This window comes from Phoenix dactylifera, chromosome 12 (assembly GCF_009389715.1).
Source record: "Phoenix dactylifera cultivar Barhee BC4 chromosome 12, palm_55x_up_171113_PBpolish2nd_filt_p, whole genome shotgun sequence".
NCBI lineage: Eukaryota > Viridiplantae > Streptophyta > Magnoliopsida > Arecales > Arecaceae > Phoenix > Phoenix dactylifera.
This window is the reverse complement of record NC_052403.1, coordinates 4,721,665-4,742,160: the sequence shown is the minus strand read 5'-3', so window position 1 is coordinate 4,742,160 and position 20,496 is coordinate 4,721,665. Positions and strand designations below refer to the sequence as shown.

The following is a 20,496-nucleotide window of genomic DNA, read 5'->3' as shown; positions in this document are numbered from 1 at the left end:
ATCATAATAGTATTTTGAATTAAGTAATAATAGTTGAACTGGAGCAGAGTGCGGCCATCACCAAGGTTGCCATGTAATTGTATGAGAGATGAATTCTTTAGGGTTTTGCTTCATTAGAGCCACCACTCGCGCCTTAGAAGAATGTATAATTAAGCATAAATTTATGGATCTATAATATCATTAATTGCGGTATATCCTTGTTGAGCTTAATAAAACAAATTATTACCCAAGCAAATGCTTGCGTCAATGAATCTATTTTAAAAAGCAATTGTTTTTATAACCATCGAAACTTCCAACATATATGATATCGAGTGCCACTTGCTAAGATTAAGCCCCATAACAATGCAATATACTAAGTTTCACTGAAATTCTCTTGGGAATTTTACCACACAATATGTCAATAACTTAAATTCAGAAGATATGATGAAGATATAATAAAGACAGCAAACCCCTCTTAGTAGAAATATATATTTTGTAGGCTTGTTAAATCCATCTTGTTAGAATTATAAGTTAACTCAAGAATATATACTTCGAATCATGTGTAAGGCTGCATTTATTAATTAACAAGTCAGGTTAAACATCAACTAGGCCATATCGACTTGCGAGTTGATGATACAAATGGCTGACTTTCAAAATAATACATAAAATCACAACTTCTCACGACTTGATTAAATAAGCTGTCCATCTAACATAAATTGGACAAAATCTAACTATTTGATACGTAACAACTTGATACATATTTTGGGGAGGAAATTACATTGCCTTGTCTTCAATGGCATACTTTTTATCTGCAATTTTTATCTAAAAATTTTAAAAAAAATACAGCCAGTTTTCTTTACCAACCACCAAGTAAAATATTCCGATGATGCCTTATAGGGATGATACAAAAGGAACATGGCAAATGCCTCTCTCCCTCTTGACAAATACATTTCTTTTTTTTAAATTTTTTTTGCATGAATATCCTTCTAAAAATTTAAATTTGTATGTATATCCTCTTAAAATTTATATTTATTTCTATACCCTTATAAAATACTGTTTTTGCACAAATGTCCATAATATAATAGTTCTTCTAACACCGTTAATAAAAACCATATTTATTTTAATAAAAAATTAAAAAAATTTGAAATTATTTTTTGTCCTCCATCGTGATTGCTTATAAATATTTTTTTTGTACGTTTATTCATTAAGAGTATTTTAGTAATTTTAATCGTTAATTTTTTTAATGGCGTTAGATTGCGTAGGTACATATGAAAAAAACAAAAATAGAAAAGGATAGAATAACAGAATAAGTGTTTCATGAGAATATACATGCAAATATCAATTTTAAGATAATATTTATGCAAAATTTGATATTTAAAAAAATATTTATGAAAGTTTTTTTTTTTATTGCTAGTAAAAAGCATGCATGCGTACATACAAATCTCAAAACCATTCTTTTCTGCTTTCATTTAGACTGTTATATCCTCTTACCCTTGCAGCATATTTGGGACGGATCTAAGTACAGTATTATTTCCACTAATAAACTTCTTACCATAGAATAATTCATAAGCAAAAGCTTAAGCCTTCAAGAAAATGTTCCGGAAAAAAAAAAAAGCAGGTAAAGGCCATGCAACTTTGCTTGGCATTCACATTCAATGCCTCTGTCTCTTCTCTGTTAATTAACTTCTCCCATTCTCCCTTGTTACCTTCAAGGAATCTGAGTACGCTCTACCTGTAATAGGTTAACACCAAGGACTTGTCTCCCAAAGTTTGTCGTTTTGCTGTTGGAAGTTTCAGCCATGCAGCATGATTAAAAAAAGAAGAAAAATAATAAATTAAAATTAAAATCTTTCTCCATTTCCGTCGACCGTAGGGTTTTCATTCAACCCGGCCAAGTTTGCCGGTCACAGCCGGTCTCCGTTTGCCAACTAATCTCCTCGATATCCGCGAGTAAAAGTAAAAAAAAAACATCACCGGCTTTACCGGTTCCCGAGGATGTCGTGCCCGGAGAATCCCCTAAGTCGTCGGCCGACAATCGCCGATCGGCTCTGGCAACTCGCCGTGATGTCACGTGAAAAAGAAACCCGTATTGTTGGCCCCGAGTATACGCAGAGCCCTTGATGGTTGGTGGGGTCCATGGTACCGGAGTCTTGTTTTCTGGTCTCGATGGAGGTCATTGTTATGGTGATCCTGGGGGAATGCCATCGTGTTTTTATAGCCGACCCGGATTTGGACTTTTTGGTGTGATGTGACGTGTTCTGGTCTTCATTAATGAGCATTTATATGCGGTCGCTGATGCATACCCAACTCCAAGACAGCAGGACACGAGTGCATTAACTCCTAGCTGGAAGTCTCTTGGAAGTTTGGGTGGCTCTCTATGCCATCCACGTGGAATTTTCCTGTCTTCAGTGAGTGGGTTCCTTTTGGGGCTTGTTTTGGGTGTGAAAAGTTTTTGTTCATAAAAAGATTTGAGGAGGTTCGTTGGTGGGCCCCTCTGACGAGGTTCATAAAAGTTTTGGTTTGTGCGTTTTTTATCGCCTTATGTTCAATTTTGCGTATGTTTTTGGCGTTCCGACATGGAGGTGGGGCAAAGGAGATGCTCCTGGAGGATCAGTTCAGCCACATTGCAGAAACTAGAGGAAGCCCCTGTTTGGGGAGCTTTTGGAGGGCCAAAAAGTACTTTCTGGCCCTCCAAAAGTACTTTTAGCAAAAAAATGGTGTTTGGTAAATTTTTTGAAAAGCTGTTTCAGCTTTTGCGGAAAGCTGAAAACAGCTTTTGGAAGGAAGCTCCAATTTGGAGCTTTCCGAAAATGCTGTTTTCAGCTTTTTCGGAAAGCTGTATTTTTGACCAAAATACCCCCATGTAAAAAAAAATTCCTCCCCAAAAAAGGTTCCTCACCGCCTGTTCCTCTCCCAACCGACCCGCCCCCCCTCCCCCCGGCCCTGTTCCTCTCCCAAACCACCTCCCAACCCACCCGCACCCCCACCCCTCCCCCCCGCATCACCGCCGCCGCTGCCGCTGCTGTGCCTCCCTCTCCCCCGCCGCCGCACCCCGTCCCTCTCCCCCGCCGCCGCACCCCCTCCCTCTTCCCCGCCGCTGCAGTGCCCCGCCGCCGCACCCCCTCCCTCTCCCCCGCCGCTGCAGTGCCGCACCCCGTCCCTCTCCCCCGCCGCCGCACCCCCTCCCTCTTCCCCGCCGCTGCAGTGCCCCGCCGCCGCACCCCCTCCCTCTCCCCCGCCGCTGCAGTGCCGCACCCCGTCCCTCTCCCCCGCCGCCGCACCCCCTCCCTCTTCCCCGCCGCTGCAGTGCCCCGCCGCCGCACCCCCTCCCTCTCCCCCGCCGCTGCAGTGCCGCACCCCCTCCCTCTCCCCCGCCGCCGCACCCCGTCCCTCTCCCCCGCCGCCGTAGGGCCGCACCCCCTCCGGCGCCGTCGGCCACCGAGACTGTCGCCGGCCACGGCCCGGCCCCCTCCCGCGGCCGCCGTGGCCTGGCCCCCTTCCGGTGCTGCCGGGTGCGCGGGAGGAGAAGAACGGAGAAGGGGGCAGAGGAAGGAAGGAGAAGAAGAGAAGAAAAAAAGAAATGGAAAAAAAAAGAAGAAAAGGAAATAAAATAAAAGAAAAGAAAAGAAAAGAAAAGAATAAATAAATAAATAAATGCATAAATAAATATTTATATAAATGAATGAATGAATGAATAAATAAATAAGATAATAAATAAATATATTTCAATGGATAAAATAATAAATAAATAAATGCATAAATAAAAATATATATACGAATGAACGTATAAATAAATAAATATAAAGAAAAATAATGAGTGAGTGGCAAATAATCTGATCCTTATGATATTGATAAGTACGGTGAATTTGTCGCCATTGCAAATAGTTAAGTAAAAAGATAATCTATTAAACAGATAAATAGTTATTTATTGTTGTATTATACTATAAATATATTATTATATTACATTATATCATAATACATTAATATGTAATGTTAAATAATTTAATATTATGTTATATTATGAAAAATTAATTTATACTAATAATATATTATTTTATACCTTTATTATTGTATTATACTATACATATTATATTATATTACCTTATATCATAATACATTAATATGTTATTTTAAATAATTTAATATTATGTTATATTATGAGAAATTAATTAATACTAATAATTATATTACCATTATGCTATGCTATGCAATATCATATTACTATATTATAATAATAATATTTTATATTACAGTAATATTATACTATATCGTATATTATGTATTAATATATGTTATGTTTTATCATGCTCTATTGTATAATACTATGCAATGTCCTTTATGGTAATTTTGTCATATAAAAGTACTTTCTCAGTTTGTTTACCAAACATATGTTAAAGTGCCACAGCACTTTAAAAATATAGTTACCAAACAACAAACAGCTTTTTATAACAGCTCTACTTCAGACAGCTCTACTTCCAACAGCTCTACTTCCAACAGCTCTACTGCCAACAGCTCCCCCAAACAGGGCCGAAGAAATCTCAGCCATTCTCTCTGCATCAAGAAACAAAAGAGTAAACAAAGGACCAGACGCACTACCATCCTCAATTGAAACTAGGGTTGCCGATGGGTTCCACCGGCTCGAGCAGGCCTGATTTCTTTTTTCTTTTTTTTTTTTTTCTTTTAGATAGCTGGTGATGTAATCTTAAATCATTGATGATCTTTATTATGAGGCAATCTGATCTCCAATAATTTAAGATCATAACATTTGATATGCTATATTTCGGTGATCAAAGATTTTCAACTATCCACCACTAACTTATTTGGTATTTCAAGAGAATCTAAACTCACACACCATATAATTACCACTTATGTATTCCGTAAAAATATATTTATCAATCATATAAAATATATTATACTAAAATATTAATATATTTTTTATATTAATTATTAATATATTTTATAAAAAAATATATTTATTCGCCCATAAAATTATTAATTTTGTAAAAATATATTAACTGTTATTATAGAGTTAGTATTTTTATTTATACTTATAGCATATTATTTTTTAATAATAATAATTGTTTGATCACCAAAATAAGGAAAATAGAAGTAATATATTAAATACTTTCATTATCTAAATATAAAGTATAATATAATTAATAATATATTGATATAATATATAATATTAATATAATCTCTCATATATATATATATATATAATATGATATAATATATTAACGGTATATTGATACGCCAATTTTTTCGCTGGATTGAAGGCATGTTTATTTTCAACTTTTAGCCCAAAATCATTGCCTTGGGTGATCTTTGATTTCCAATCTCAAGGATGGGTATCCCATCACTTAGTTGGACAATGTTTTGAAGGATAAGAGTGATTTAGGATTATTGTCACATAGAATCACTATGGTGCAACCAAACGTAACTATCTTATTACCTCTACCCACATCATTTTTGATGTTAGAATGATCACCCTATATTAAACGCCCTTTCAAGGAGGGAGGTGAACTTACGAATGAACAACTAGTAATACTGGACTTTACAAGAGAATTTAACTCGGAATGTGGTTGCGCCCAATGCTGCATCTTTTCAATACTATTGCACCTTTTTTAGCAATTTGTTGGATGATTAACTTCTCTCAGGAAATGTATAATGTCGACAGTCAAAGTGTAAATTGAAGGTTTGAGGAGTGATCTTCGAATCCAAGTCCCTTCATCTATGATATAGCTGCTATCCAGACTACCTTGGACCAAATATTGAGTGGATTCAATAGTTAAGTAGTTACCTTTAGATATTCCCAAATGATAAAACAGATCTGTCCAAGTTCAATTTCACCGTGCCTATGAAAGACAGGAGGTAGCGAACAAGAAAGTTCTACTTTAGAAAGCTCAACTTTTAAAAACTCTATTTCCAAAAACTCTATTGCCAATAGCTCTCCCAAATGGACAAGGACAGATATGGGCTGTCTAGTATTTGGGTGTTGTCAGGGTTTAGGGCTAGAAATCAATTTGACCAGATTAAGTCTTCGGGCCCCTAAGAAGGCTAGGAGCAAGCTGGACAAGGACAGTCCAATCATCAAGTTCCAGGCTAAGTTACATATTATTTTGAGGATATTGTGAGCTGGGGACGAGACCCACTTCAATTTAAATGTCTACATCTAGATGGTTTATAGGCCTGGTATATAGAGTATGGTTGGGAGTGTTGATATATTACTCTTCAATTCTAGCTCTAGCTAGTTTGATTTAGTTTTGCACTGACAATAACAACACTTTATTTATTCAAATACTAGTAACAGTATCGAGAAGGGTTTCGACCCTTTTCAAATCTACGCTACTAGGATCATCGCTGAGACCTATTGATTCATCCGCGTCTGCTTATGGATTGATGTGGGTCCAAAAATAAACTTATATAATCTTTTGGATCTAAATCCAAATCTACTAAAATAAACTCAATCGGAGACCAAACCAACACGATCAATATATAAGTATTATGCATTTGATTTTTTAGACTAGACTTGATCCAAATCTGGATATCTAATATATATTACAATTTATATTTATATCACCCGTACTTGTTATAAAATTTATTAGCTATAAGTTGTATTTATATTATCAGTAAATTTTTTTGAGGGTACCATAGAAATTGAGCTTTTCTTCAATAGTTAACTTAAAATGGAGAGACCAGACCTATTCCTGATCGAACTTAGATCTGGCCCGACCTTTTGCTACCTGGTCCGATCTGAACCTAACCTGACCCAAGCCGGTTCTTAGGTGGCTAGGGTACGGTAGAGATTTAACGTGATCCTCCTGATGGATCAGCTCAGATTTGGCGATACCCGGAGCCGACCCGGCCGATCCAATAGCTCCCAGCACCAGTTTTTTCTCGCATCCCTTCGGGGCTTGGCTTTCTGGTGATTGAGACCAAGATTTCTTTCGAACGTTACTCAAGAGTGCAGGGTTTTCTCGCCATTCCATAGCGAGCGAGAGATGACTGCGGCGATGGAGTCGAAGGGTTCCGGCGGCGTAGACATCGCTTCCAATCGGAACAAAGCGATCCTTCACGCTCTCTCCAAGCGCCTATCGTTCGATCGAGTGAGTTCTTGATCCTATTAACAAAACCCTATGCCCGAAACTTCGATTCTTTCAAGAAACTCGCATTTTTCGATTCCGAGGGTAGTTGATCTTTCAAGCATACGAACGTTTCACTTGACTCTATCTTTCGATAGCTCCTGGTGGATCTTTGTAAAATATTGCTATCTTGATGTGGAGTCTTTGGCTTTTGATCGTTATTGTTGTTTTATGTACTTGTTTTTGCCTGTGGGTTGGTGTTTTGAACTTTTTGTTTGGTAAAATTCGATTATGGGATGGGGTTTTGAGGAGAAATGGTATTGCGGGTGGAGATAGAGAGAGATTTTGTGGGAGTTCTTGACTACGTAGTGGTTATAGGTGCTAGTGACTGAGTAAAGTTGGAATTAAGGTCGATCTAGAGCACGTGGGAGGAATTCTTTTTGGTCCCATGATTGATAACCATGGCTATATAACCATTTCATCGCACTACTATGCCGAATTGAACTGAACTTTTGGTGACTATAGAGATTTGTTGCCGTTTATTAATGCAGACATTAGTCATCAGTTTTTTACAGATGTGTTCAAATTAAAGCATAAATTAGTTCACTACATTATTATTGGGTGTCTCAAGAGCACTTCTTTAATGATCTCGATTATAGTATTGCATCTCTAATGTTGTTTCAACTTAGAATACAGTTTGATCAGTCCATATCCATCCATAAGACTTTTTTCTTATTTGTTTTTGTTCTTTTTTGCGAAAATGTAGTGACATGCTTACAGTTCTAACTTGATGAATTGAGTCCTTTCTTGTTAATTTTGATACATTTTGCATATTGGTTGCTGAGGTTGTCTTTTGCTAGACAGATAGGGTTATGGGCAAGCTTTTTCATAATTTTTTATGTTGCATATCAAGTCTCGGGTTCATAAAGAGAAGAAAAATAGAAGAGGGAATATTTTGACAATTTTAGTTATCTTCAGTTAAGTTAGAGCTAATAGTCTTATTTATTTTCATCATAGGATTAAGTAGCCCTCCAAACACCATTTCATATGGATCCAAATTTGTAACCAAAATACCATTTTAGTTTAGGATCTCTCAACATCTATGTTATCTTTGTTCTTGCTACTGTTATTATTGTTGATCTCGTGGCTATCATGCATCTGCATTTTCACCCTTAAGGAGTAAATTCTTTCCTTTTTAGTTTATTTCTTTCTTGTGTCGAGAATTTCTTAAATAAAGGCATATGCAACCTTACTTTGAGTTATATACCAAAAGGTCCTTGTCATTTCACGAAAAGGGTTCCTTTCCTTTCATTTATATCCTTGCTTTTCTCTTGAGGCGTATAGCTTCCTTTTTTACTGTAAGTGTCCCTAAAGTTACCTTTGTTGCTGTAACTGTTCCTAAAGTTATTAGGAACCTGTATGATCACCAACTATGAGAACCTTCAAAATATTTTTTTGAGTTTTCCTTCATTCTCTGTAGTGATGTTTCCTTCAGTCTAGGTGCTGATTTCTTGGTTATTTGGATACACCAACTCTTTATAGTTTTCTTTTCCCCCTTCTTTGCTAGTTAGTGTCCCGTCTTCTTCCCTAAATTCGCACTCAAAATTTGCAAAACCATAATCTGTTCCTAGGTATCTAAACCAAGCCCTTATTTCATCATCTTAAGGGTTTCTTCAATCGTACTGAGTTAGGCAGTTCTAGTTTGGTTAAAGTGCATCTTTATGGGAATGTCCAACAAACTAGTTGGTCTGATCATGTCATGAAAAAAAGACCCCGTTAATCTGTTAAAGAAAAGATCCTAAATAGATGGGAATAATAAAGCCTTCAAATATCATTCCCCATCAAGGTTCAAGAACTCTGTTGTTTGGGTTGCCCTTTGTTTAGATCTTATAGGAATGCCAACAGACTTGCAATTTCACTTTTCTTGGAAATCATATATTCCTTATTTTGAATTCCATCACCTAACAGCTACTGACCAATCAAGCTCTAGATTATCCTTTTCTACCCCTACTTTTCATTAAAGAATGAAAGAAGGAAAGAAAAGGTTGTGATGATGCGTTTGATGCCTTTGCAACTGAGAGTATTACTATCGGCTTCTTTTATGCTCGGGAAAAGCTATATGACTTCAATCATATGGGAACTTGCATCAATTCTTTAGAAAATTTTTGCCTGAAGTTTCAGACATCCAAATACTATATGTCATTATTTTGCCTGATGTTTGAACTACCACTGATCTATTACAAGCTTTCGTGTTGGAAATTGGGAAGCTCATCCACCTTCACCTTTTTTTGGCAATCAATTCTGCCCATGCTCACATCTGTATGTTTAGTTTTCTTTACATGTTCCTTTTGCACTACTACCATCCCAAAGTCACTAGCATAGCCTAGCAGCCTCGACTTCCAAGTAGATTCATTTTGAAATCGAGCTTAGGGTCGTTTGTTTGTGTATAATACAAGATGGAAGTCATGTAAGCCAAGAAACTAAGCAACTTCCAAGAGTTTGATGCGCCCCTAAAATTCTACAACATGTGTGTCCAACTTAAAAAAAAAAAAACTACCCTTGACATTTATGAGGGGAGTACCATGAAAGAGGGGAGTGGGGGATAAACCTCCATGAAGTAATTCTATAGGAAAATTGCACTTCATCTTTCCACGGCATAGAAGCCGCACCATTGATGTTACTTTCCCTCCCACTTTAGTCAACTTCTTCAATCCAATAAAAGCAAGGGAAACCAAATGATTGTGATTCGAGACTAGACTTGTTCACAAGTGGGCGGACCAGCTGGCCTGCTGGAGTTCGAAGCCTTTTGGGATGGCTAGAGATAAAGGTTTTAGGCCTAAAAGGTTAGGCCGGGCCTGGAAAATAGGCATGTTTAATAAACAAGCCTGGCCTAGAAAATAGGCTTCTTTAATAAATAGGCCTGGCTCGAGCTTGTGGATTAAAGCCCGACACAAGCCCGACTCGGCCCGAATTTTCTTCTTTTGTTATTTATTTATATTTGATGTATTTACAGACTTAATTAATAATTGTTGTTGATATATAATTTAGTGAGTTAATAAGTATGTTGTTGCTTATTGGAAATATTTAATTATTCATATTTAGTAGTTTTTAGAATATTTTAAAGCATTTTTAGTATTTTCTTAAATATTTAAAAATGGTCATGAAGTCTCAGGCCTGGCTTGAAAGACCGAAACTGCAATAAGGGCTAGACCGGCCTGGGCTTAAGTAAATTGTGTTGATCTTTGGGCAAAGCCTGACCGAGTCCAACCTAGCCCTACCCATGAGCAGATTCAAGAAAAAATGCATCTACTGCAGTAAATTCTAATAATTGGACCTCACTTCCAAGGAACTCATTTCCATTAATTCTTGTAGTTGCTGTTGCATTAAAACAACCGGATCCTTAATGGATTTAGTGGGAGGCATCCATCATACATCACTATTTTGCAACTTTATGGAGGAAAGCTGTTCTTCCTAGTGCATGTATTCTTAGAATGTATGGTGTGTCTTGAACACACGCCATAACTTTAAAGGCTTCCATATCATGTACTAGATGACTATTGTCGTGTAGGGATACAGGATGGAAATGGAATGTTGATAACTGTCTAATGATATTGAATTTCACAGAAGAAATTTCCAAGTGAAAGCATTGGAGGATATGACATTATGAGCCTGATTTCAAACATATTGCAGCTATCAGCTAGTGGGGTTCCTTTGCAGAATCCTGATGAGGTAAGAGTTGAATTTATGCAATTATAGATTTGTTACATTTTGGGTTTTATTGTCTTGATCATCTGTAGAATATCTCATCTTAATATTTTGGGTTCTACTCTCAGATTATGAAATGGGTAACATTTGCGAGCGACTTTCCTAGTGAAGCTGATGCTTGCCATGCAACACTCAAAGGTCTGAATGAAGATTTGGCCCAGAGGGCTGTTTTATTGGGTGATGGACTTAAACCCTCAGTGGCTGATATTGTTGTGTTTTCCACACTGCATCATTTTGTGGTATGGGCTCATGTATTAATTCTTGCAAGTCTTTACAATAATTTTGATGTTCTTTTATCGGTACATTCTTTCTACTGGAGTGCAGCTTGGGTATATTTATCAGCTGTCAGTATTTCATATCTAGCTAAAGGGTACATTTATAATAATTAACAGCAATTTTCAATTTAATCTTAGTAAGGTTTGCAAGGACATGATTCTCCAGCTCTTATGTATCTGCCGTTCTGCCCCTAATGTAATTCATGTGCATGCAAGTGTGTATTCACATTCATGAATATGTTAGGGATGAATTTGTGTTGTCTCAGTGCCTTTTCCTGCATCTCTAAAGGCAGGCAGGCATTGTATCTTGAAATATGGATCTTACAATTACTTAGAAGAAGGAACCATGTGATGTAAACTCCATATGGTTTCTTTCTTTGGAGTTGTTTTTGTTCCAGACTGTATGCAAGACATATGCAACTGGAGATGTTGTCTTCTTTTCTTTGTTTTCTTATACGTTATAAGTTTTAAGAGTGCAGTTACTACTGCTACAAGGTTAACAAACTATAACTTAAACTAGATCGATTATTCTTTTCATTCTAATTGTTGTGCATGGTGATCATGTCAGAGCCAACTTACTGCCTCAGATATGCAAAAGTTTTCTAATGTGATGAGGTGGATGGACTACATTCAGGTAGTTTGCTCGTGTCCTTTTATTCATTTTTTCCAATTTTGCCCTTTCTTTCTTAACATTGTATTTTAGTCTCTCAAGGAACTCATTATGTAAGATTGCAGCATAGATGTTTTTCTTTGTGAAGTTGAATCTTATATGCCCATTACCCATAGAGCTTCCAATGTAACAAGATTAAAAATGTGGCTGTTTACATATAAGAAGCAAGTCATGTTTTTTGTATGCCATCGGTACTATAAAGATACTGTAAAGAGAACTCTAGAGCATCTATCATATGCCAATAGGGCATTCCATGGTTTTCTCGCATGTAAGCATGTAAAAGGGAACGTAATCATCTTTATTAGAGTCTTTAGCATCACAGTTATAAATTTGTAAGGGATTAGATAATTTTATCTGTTATTTACTTTTGCATGAACCCTTTGAGAATCCCTAGAAATATGGTTGCATGCAAAATCTCCTAAGTCCCCATGTTAGAAAGAAGAGAGGGTATCTCAGTTGCCTCTCTTTTTCTCTTTTACATCTCTTGCAAAACCCATATTTCCTAAAATAAGTAAATAATACTTAATCATAGCCATCCGCATGCATTACATGTATCAAAATCTGGTATTATTAACTGTATGGTTATGTAAAATATTGTTATTTAATGTGTACATTTATAATGTGCTAATTTGAAAACTGTTAATTTAACTTTGTACATTTGTAAAGTGGAAATGCTGTATGCACTATGTTTTAATTGCTATGCTGTCTTTCCTTTCTATGTCAGCAAGTATGGAAAAAAATGCTGCCGTTATGCATTAGGTGCCAGTGGCATAGGCTAGGGTTGGGTTTTGCTTATTGGGAGTTGGATCAGTTTTTGTACTATTGTTTGTGATAACTGCATATTTGTACTTTTTATTCATTTATGCTTGCCATATTTGGTGAATATATTATCATTGATCATTGAAGAACACATGTTAGGCTATCTTGTTCAATTTTAGATGACACGCACCATTTCATCTTTCAAAGGCTTGGTCTTGAACTATATTTGATGGGCTTTTGTATGTCACTTCTAGAGGATTTTATGTGTAAGGTTTCTTTGACGGAATGTCATGGGGGGTTTAAGCAACAATCCTACCTTATTTTGGCACCTTTTCATGTTAATTTTAAGGAAATTGGGGTTTCTCCTCATCCACATAGCTAATTTTGTTATTGTTGGTTGTTTATCATTGTTAACTCAGCAAAAAGTTTCTTCATAAATATATATGCAAGGAGTCAATATATAGCATCCTACCAACCTTCATGATATACCTTAGCGCGTACATTATCTTTGTTGTGCCTCATATTATTTCAGGTAGACCTCTTACAAGGGATTTGGGAACATGGGCATTACAGGAACTAGTTTCTCCATAATGAGCACAATATGGAATGTATTTCCATGCACTAGCTCATGGTTTCATGACTTTTCCTTTAAATGGATGACATGGTTTTCATCAGGAATGACTTATCCTATATTCTCTTAATATATTTTGAAGGATTAAAGAGGAGAGAAAAGTCCTAAAATACTATTGAAGCAAGTTCTGAGAAAGGATTTGCAAAATCATGCGGTGACACTAATTATAGCCCTTAATAGGATTTTGCGGCAAATTGTGACTCATAAAGCAACTCTATCTATTGGGACAAGGCTCAATAGTTGTACTTCTTGATATGTATTCCTCTGCTTATTGTAATTCATCTGTAGCATTGATTGGATGTAAGTGATTTGCTGATCTCACTGTCATTGACATATTGGTAGTTGGGCTATGCCATCATTTCTGAGCTTAGCATTGCTTAAGTCATCTACATGGTCTGCCAATTAATTGCCTTGTCATGCCCTTTTCCAGTATGTTTTAATTTGTTGCACCGATTGCTACTTATGGCACCATCTGGAGTGCACTCCTGCCATCCTTTGCTCCACTGTTCTTTTGATTCTGATCCGGTTGGGAGATGTTCTGGTTGTCAGTGTGGCGCCGCCTTTCCTATACTGGAGATCTATATGTTGCGTGTAAGGCTATTTTCTTAAAGCTGTTTATACTGGTCCAAGGCTTGGATTAAATAAGTGGGGATTAAAGTCAGGTTGACAACTAATCACAAAAAGCATGTGATTCTATGAATTAGATCCAAATTTGATATTTGTTAATTTAAGGGTATCCTGAATTAGGCATGCTTGGTGGTTATGGTTGTAGTTAAATAGTAATGCTTGTGAGGATTCATAAGCTGATTCCTGAATAGCAGGGACAATGCGTGATGGTTAGGTCATTGATATGGTTTGCTTTCTCAAATCACAGGCCTCCTTTGAGGTACCACTATTTGTGTGTTTTTTCCACTTTCCTCTTCAACTAAACTTTAAGCCTGTTCTAGATTCTTGATGTTGATTGGGTCGATGATATCGTTTATCATTGTTTCATCCCAATGCTATGTCATCCTAAAAAAATCTATCATCTTATGGAAGACTGAGGAGCATAACTCTAATTTGCATTGTTTTTTTTTATGTTCTTGTGAGCCTTGGGAATACTGTTGCCACTAGTTTCCTCATGTTCATCGACAACCATATGGGCTCCCATTTATCTGCTTTATCATATCTCTCTTTTTTTTTGGCCAAGTTCCACTTTTATTTGTCAACTTAATTAATAGGTTGCAAAGAAGATCTTGGTTTCAAGTTATCTCTTATGATTCCTCTAATTGTTGGATGCAGAACAAGGAAGATTTTGGTGGAGAGCATAAAATGATTGTCATTAACAAGCCTGTATTTGAACCTCTTGTGAGTAATCTCTATGCATATTATGTCGATCGGTCTTTCTTGATTCCTGAAGATGTTATGTTTGATTACTCAAACTATGTTGATCTAGTCTTTCTTGATTAGGAGGTCATGTTTGATTACTGAGGTTATGGTGTTTTGTGTCTGCCTTATTCTCTTATAGTCATTGTTTCTGTTTCTCAAACATCTCTCTTTGCTAATCTGCACTAATCGTGTGCTGTATTATTGCGGCTACATATTATTATTAACTGTTAAATGCCAAATGTCATCATTTTTTTCTTTTTCAATGGATGAAAACTGTTCTTGATTTCACTTGACTGTGTTTTGTGCTATGATAGAAATAGGATGACAAACGTGGTTTAGGAGTATTTATAGATGTCTTGAAAATTTTAATTTAATGGTTGGAAAATAAACTTTTCACTGATGGTCATGCATCATTATATTCTGCCCATGCATTTGAACTGTGGGAAATGATTATGACTTTTTCTTTGGTTCACTTTGCAGTGCTCAAAGAAAGCAGATAAGACAGATGCCGATCTGACTTCAAAAAAAGTTACTCAGGGTCCAAAGAATGTAGACAAGCCTGAAGGAAATATTGATCCAAAGAAAGGTGCTGCCGAGGTAATTTGCGCCCTATATATTGCTGGTGTGCTTTGTGTTGAGCTTATTTACCTTGATGGAAATGCTCTCCGTCAGCAACTGTGTGCTCATGGGCCATGGCTTAGGGGTGCTCATGACAAATTTTTGTTACCTTGTAGTGCCTCCATATTATTCTTTGTTTATAATGTTATGCTTTTGCTTACCGGTATTAAGCATATAAAAGCTAATAAATAGACATGTAAAGTCATCTCCAGAGATGAAACTATGTGATATCTTTTTTTATTTCTATATTGTCTTGCTGATCTCCATTTATTATAGCATTCTTTTCCTTTTTTACATTTTCATCATTGAGTTGGTGGCATTATTAATTGTTTGATAAAAAATTTCAAGAAAAAAGCTTCTGGAGATGATAAAGCTGCTGAGACATCAACAAAAAATAATAAACCCACTGAGGAAAAAAAGAAAGCTTCAGAAAAAGCATCTGCTGAGAAGGAAACAGAATGCAGTATTACAATTCTTAATATACAGGTTGGTGTTATTCGCAAGGCATGGAAGCATCCATCTGCTGACAGGTAGTTCTGTTTCTTTTAAAGCATTTATCTCAAATTTTGTCAAGAACTTCATAGTTTTTAATCCATTCTACAGTTTATTGGTTGAGGAGATAGATTTGGGAGATGGCAACTTACGCCAGGTAGTTAGCGGTCTTGCAAAGTTTTGTAGCCCGGATGACCTATTAGTAAGTACAAATTACAGAATGACTGCAGTTGGTTTTTAGTTTTGTTTGCTTTTATTCATTAAATATGTGAATTGTATTAGCTGTCACTGAATATTCTTATGCATGCCTTGATTTATCATGTCAGAATCGCCGTGTAGTGCTTATTACAAATGTGAAGCCTGGAAAGCTGCGAGATGTAATGTCTGCTGGACTGGTATATCTCATTCTGTTCTAATCTTCTAATTGGGACTTATAGTTGTTTTTTGAGTTTCCACCTCTGGAAGTTTGATCAACACTTTTCCAAATCAAGGTTTCAATTGTCATGGTAATACATCTATGGTTTTACTTTTGCATGTTAAGCTGATCCTTGTGTCATGAACAGCTGAGGTCATTAAGTTGTGCATTTTCCAGTACAGAAACTTGAAGCCATTGTTTATTTTAAAGTTGACCTCATCTTGCAAACAATAGTTTAGTGACCAAATATACTTCAGCAGATAATTTGATGTCGTATAAGCTTTGCTGCAAAGTTCCATAATGGTTACTGTTCTCTGTGTGGTTTGTTTTACATTTTATGGTCTTCTGTACGATTGACTGGGGGACTTTGGGCGGCCCTGGTTTGGACACCTGAGCTAGTATGTATACCAGAAGCTTCATTTTTTTTATCCTGGCTTGCTCCTATCTCATGTTTTAGCTTCCATGGACGGAGAAAGCCCATACATAATATGATATTTTCAATCCCAATTTTTGCTGGGATTGATAATGTAGCTAAGCCTCATTGCTCATCCTCGGGCATTTTCATCACATCTAGGCCACAATGCTTTTAGGCTGTCTGGGGCCTTTGGGCCATTTACTGTATAACCGGAAGCTTATGCCGCGTGTTGTATCTTTTTAAGCTGTTCTTGTAAGAGTTTTGTGTTTTTGTTATTAATGCTACCTTCAGTTTTCCTAGATGGGTATCATTCTGATGTCACAGGCAAGCACCTCCAGCTCAAGCCTGGCTAATTCAATTTGGAAACCCAATTTTTTTGTCTTGGCTTCCCATCAGGCCTATAAGTTGGTTCCAAGCCTAATGGCCTGCCAGTCCAGTAGAGCCAATTGGTATGCATATATTTGATCTGTTTAATATTGGAAGATCATTGAAGAAATACGAAAATTTACAAAGCGATGCAAAAGAAGCATGTCTCGTAATTTTGTTGTGTATATAAGTGATACAACAACCAGCTTATTTTTTCTTTTCTTTCATAATGTGCATTGTGGCCTTCTCTACCTTTTGGAGTTCATGCAAAGTCTACTTAAGTAGCCAACTAAACAAATTGAAAAGCAAGCTTAAGTTGTCTTAACGGAAGCCTCACTACTGCCACTGGAACTGCTATGATAATTATTCCATACACTGTGAGGGAGTCAAGTCTTAAAGGCTTTAACAGCTTTTGCACTTGTGTAATGTAATATCACTGGAGCAGTGGTATCCTGTTCGATGCTGCAGTTTTATTTGATGCTGCATTCTCTGGCTTTTTGCTTTTTGCTTTTTGGAGGTGCAGCGTCCAGTTAGGAGCATGTAAATTTAACTATAAACTCCATGAGTTGGCTTTTGCCCCCTGTGAGCTTGTCTTCTTTTTAAGCATCAGTCTTTGTTCGCAAGTCCTTTTGTTCTCTATTATTTGTGGAGAAAAAAAAGAAAATCTTGTTTAGTATTTGAGTCCACATTTTACAGGTTTTATGTGCTTCTAATCAAGATCATACAGTTGTGGAGCCTTTGATTCCTCCAGAAGGAGCCAAACTTGGAGAATGTGTTTCATTTTCAGGGTAAGTGCGCAATATCACAACATTTAACCTAGTATTCTTATGTAACAAAACCGCTAAAGTCATGTAGTTTCAGCCTGTGCGCAAAAAATATTGTTTTAAATTTTGCTGCTTTTATAGCTGGTGTGCTAAGTAACAAAATGGTTACCAAAATTAATTTATATGTGAAGTCTATTTTGTATTTAAAATCAGTTACTATGAGTTATATATCGAACACATTTTGCACATGTGCATATGAGTGTATGTGTTGTTGAATAAGTGTCAACTAATACAATATGTCTTGTTTTGTGCAGACAGAATTGAGGTGTTTTCATGTGCATTTTAATATTTTTCCAGAACTCTGTTTTTCATTTTTTTTCCTTTAGTAATATGGCAAATATCTCTGCTATGCTTGTTGATCTTCTCTTATTTAATGGCCAAGTTGGGATTTGGTCTGTGGCTATAGTATTGTTAACTTTTGCAAACCAAGTACTATACTCAAGGTCTAATACCAGATTACACTAAGGGGATGTCAATGTCATAATATATAGCAATCAGTTATCACTTTATCTTTGGCGTGTAAATAGAGGATTTGGATCAGATGTCTGCATAATCATATTTATATCTGCTCTCAAAATGCAGCTATGGATGTTACTTGGATAAAAATTGTGATCCATAAGAAACACATAGTGATATGAACAGAAAAAATGCCTTGGATACCAATAATATGGGCTCCTGGAGGGATAAGGTTATAGGAGTTCTGACAGTGCATCCATGATTCTAGATATGTGCCTTTTAGACGACTCTTACAATAGGGCCTGTTGAATCTAGTCTGGACAGTTAAAAAGGTAGGGCTAAGGGCAGTTTAAATTATTTATTAGTTTATTTTTTTAAAAAAAATGAAATCATTGAAGGAATATATAAAAATACTTTTAGGCAATTGCATATGATTTAGTTTCTAAGGCAAATATGGCCTAAGTAATCAATGTCCTAATTATCTTATTTTAAAATGTCTTCATGATGGGACACTGACATGGCAAGGTATCAGATTTAGCCCTTTTTGTTTTCGTAGTAGCATCGTTAATCATGCCCTTAGTTTTGTTGGAAATTGAATATAAATAATTTTTATCAACATTTCATTGCTATTAATTGGGATGAGTTAATATCTATTCCTTTTTGTACTTGCCCCTTGTGAATGTGGCAGGTATGAGGGAAAGCCAGAAGATATCCTAAATCCAAAGAAAAAACAGTTGGAGAAGATCACACCGGTATGCTTTATTTCCTGCTGCACTTTTTTTCTATCTGATTCATTTACAAAGATCATTTACCATTGAGCAATGATACATCCATTGACTTTCCTCAATATGATATGCCCATCACATATCTGACTAATCTTGTGGTGTGACTGAATTTAGTGCCTAAGTAGTCCACATTTGGGATGAAATATGTCCCTCGATGTTCAGAATTTCCATTGGTGGAGTAGGAGATCAGATGGAGATAAATGCAACTTGTGGTCTTGCATTGCTCTGTCATTTTTGTATGATGGAGGCTGCAAAGGCCTTGTTTGATGATACAATATGGAAACTGAACTTGCAAATCATTTTCCTTCAATGCTGTCTATATCTAGTTGTTAGACAATAACTGCCTCTTTTTTTTACAAAAAAAATTTATCACAACTTGTGTGATTATGCATTTCTTTTTATTTACGAATTTCTTTTGGATTTGAAATTTTTGCGCTTTTGTCAGACTACCTAAACCAGTTCATTCCCTGTATTTATTGGTTATTGTGAGTGCAGCACCAATCAGCCAACACAAGTTCATATTATAGCCTTTGTGTTGCTAATTTACTGGTCTTTTGTGGCCTTGGCTGACTTATATTTCTGTGATGCATTTCCTGTCAATGTTGTGCTAATGCTCTCATCCAAGCTTTCTATCAGAATTATTCATTTTAGCTATTTTCTTTATGTTATCGTTGTTCTTAGCATCAGGAAGGAACATGCATCAATGCTAAAACTAATTGGTCATATGCGACTCGGTTTGAGGATTACATGTGCACTCTAAATAATTGATTTTTCTAATTTTCATTGGTGAATTCAGCATCTATATACCGATGACAAAGGTGTGGCAACATACAAGGGAACACCATTTATGACATCTGCTGGCCCATGCGCATCGTCCATTTCCAATGCAAGCATCAAGTGAGCGGCTCATCCTTATTGTCAACAGCATTTTACGTATCATTGTACCCATAAATGTTTTCTCTTGCTTTATGATGTTGCCCTCAAGTGCCAAAACATTGCGGGAAGGTGTCAATCCTTGAGTGCCTTTATATCTGGCTGATTTGTAGGTCACATCTCTTGTTATCCACAAAAGATGTGATGTCTCTAAAGCATGCATCTCAAAATGGAAGCGTACCGATTGATTGTAAGATATCTGAATTATATTATAAATCTTGATACTAGAAAACTGTCATTGTTAGTTATCTTCATTGTACGAGGAACTGCTTTGTTGCATTTGTCACGGACATTCCCTTTGGCGTTGAAAAGAGAACGGCACAAGAACTTCCATGCAGTTGGGAACTAGCAGTGATTCTGGTGGGGAACATTCTCTATATATATTTTATGCAGCATTCTTAGTGCACTTTCCTAGATGGTGGGTGACCCATTATTGGCGATTTTTAAAGCTGCAATTGTTTTGCTGCATGAGAAGGAGGGTTTTTTCTTTCTTTATTTCTTTCGTACCTCCTGCTTATAAGCACATGTGCTTTGCTCTACTCCGGAGATAGGTATGGCCATGAGGAAGGCTAGGAAGCATCTATTCTTCTCTTGTCCTCGGTGGGTTGTCCACCTTTGCCTTCAAGGCATCCCGCTGTTGGAAAATAAAAAACAGTGGAGTCT

General features: G+C 36.6%; 1 protein-coding gene across 2 annotated transcripts; it reads left to right on the top strand.

Annotated features, from left to right (window-relative positions):
- Positions 1 to 6,849: 6,849 nt before the first annotated feature.
- Positions 6,850 to 20,083, top strand: LOC103708907 (aminoacyl tRNA synthase complex-interacting multifunctional protein 1). Of its 2 annotated transcripts, XM_008794014.3 has the most exons (12): positions 6,852 to 7,085; positions 10,686 to 10,790; positions 10,895 to 11,065; positions 11,670 to 11,735; positions 14,443 to 14,508; positions 15,010 to 15,126; positions 15,496 to 15,677; positions 15,751 to 15,841; positions 15,966 to 16,034; positions 17,532 to 17,623; positions 18,804 to 18,867; positions 19,697 to 20,083. In XM_008794014.3, the coding sequence occupies exons 1-12, from the start codon at positions 6,981 to 6,983 to the stop codon at positions 19,799 to 19,801; spliced, it is 1,233 nt and encodes a 410-aa protein (XP_008792236.2). In that variant the 5' UTR covers positions 6,852 to 6,980; the 3' UTR covers positions 19,802 to 20,083. The 2 variants fall into 2 exon arrangements, with proteins under 2 accessions (XP_038988316.1, XP_008792236.2); XM_039132388.1 differs by lacking the exon at positions 14,443 to 14,508 and having other exon boundaries at positions 6,850 to 7,085.
- The last annotated feature ends 413 nt before the right edge of the window (positions 20,084 to 20,496 follow it).

Excerpts from the sequence above, each read along its gene's own strand:
- LOC103708907 (XM_008794014.3), top strand. The coding sequence starts at position 6,981 with ATGACTGCGGCGATGGAGTCGAAGGGTTCCGGCGGCGTAGACATCGCT. Across the intron at positions 11,736-14,442 it reads GGTGGATGGACTACATTCAG|AACAAGGAAGATTTTGGTGG; the intron begins GTAGTTTGCTCG and ends TGTTGGATGCAG. Across the intron at positions 18,868-19,696 it reads AGTTGGAGAAGATCACACCG|CATCTATATACCGATGACAA; the intron begins GTATGCTTTATT and ends TGGTGAATTCAG.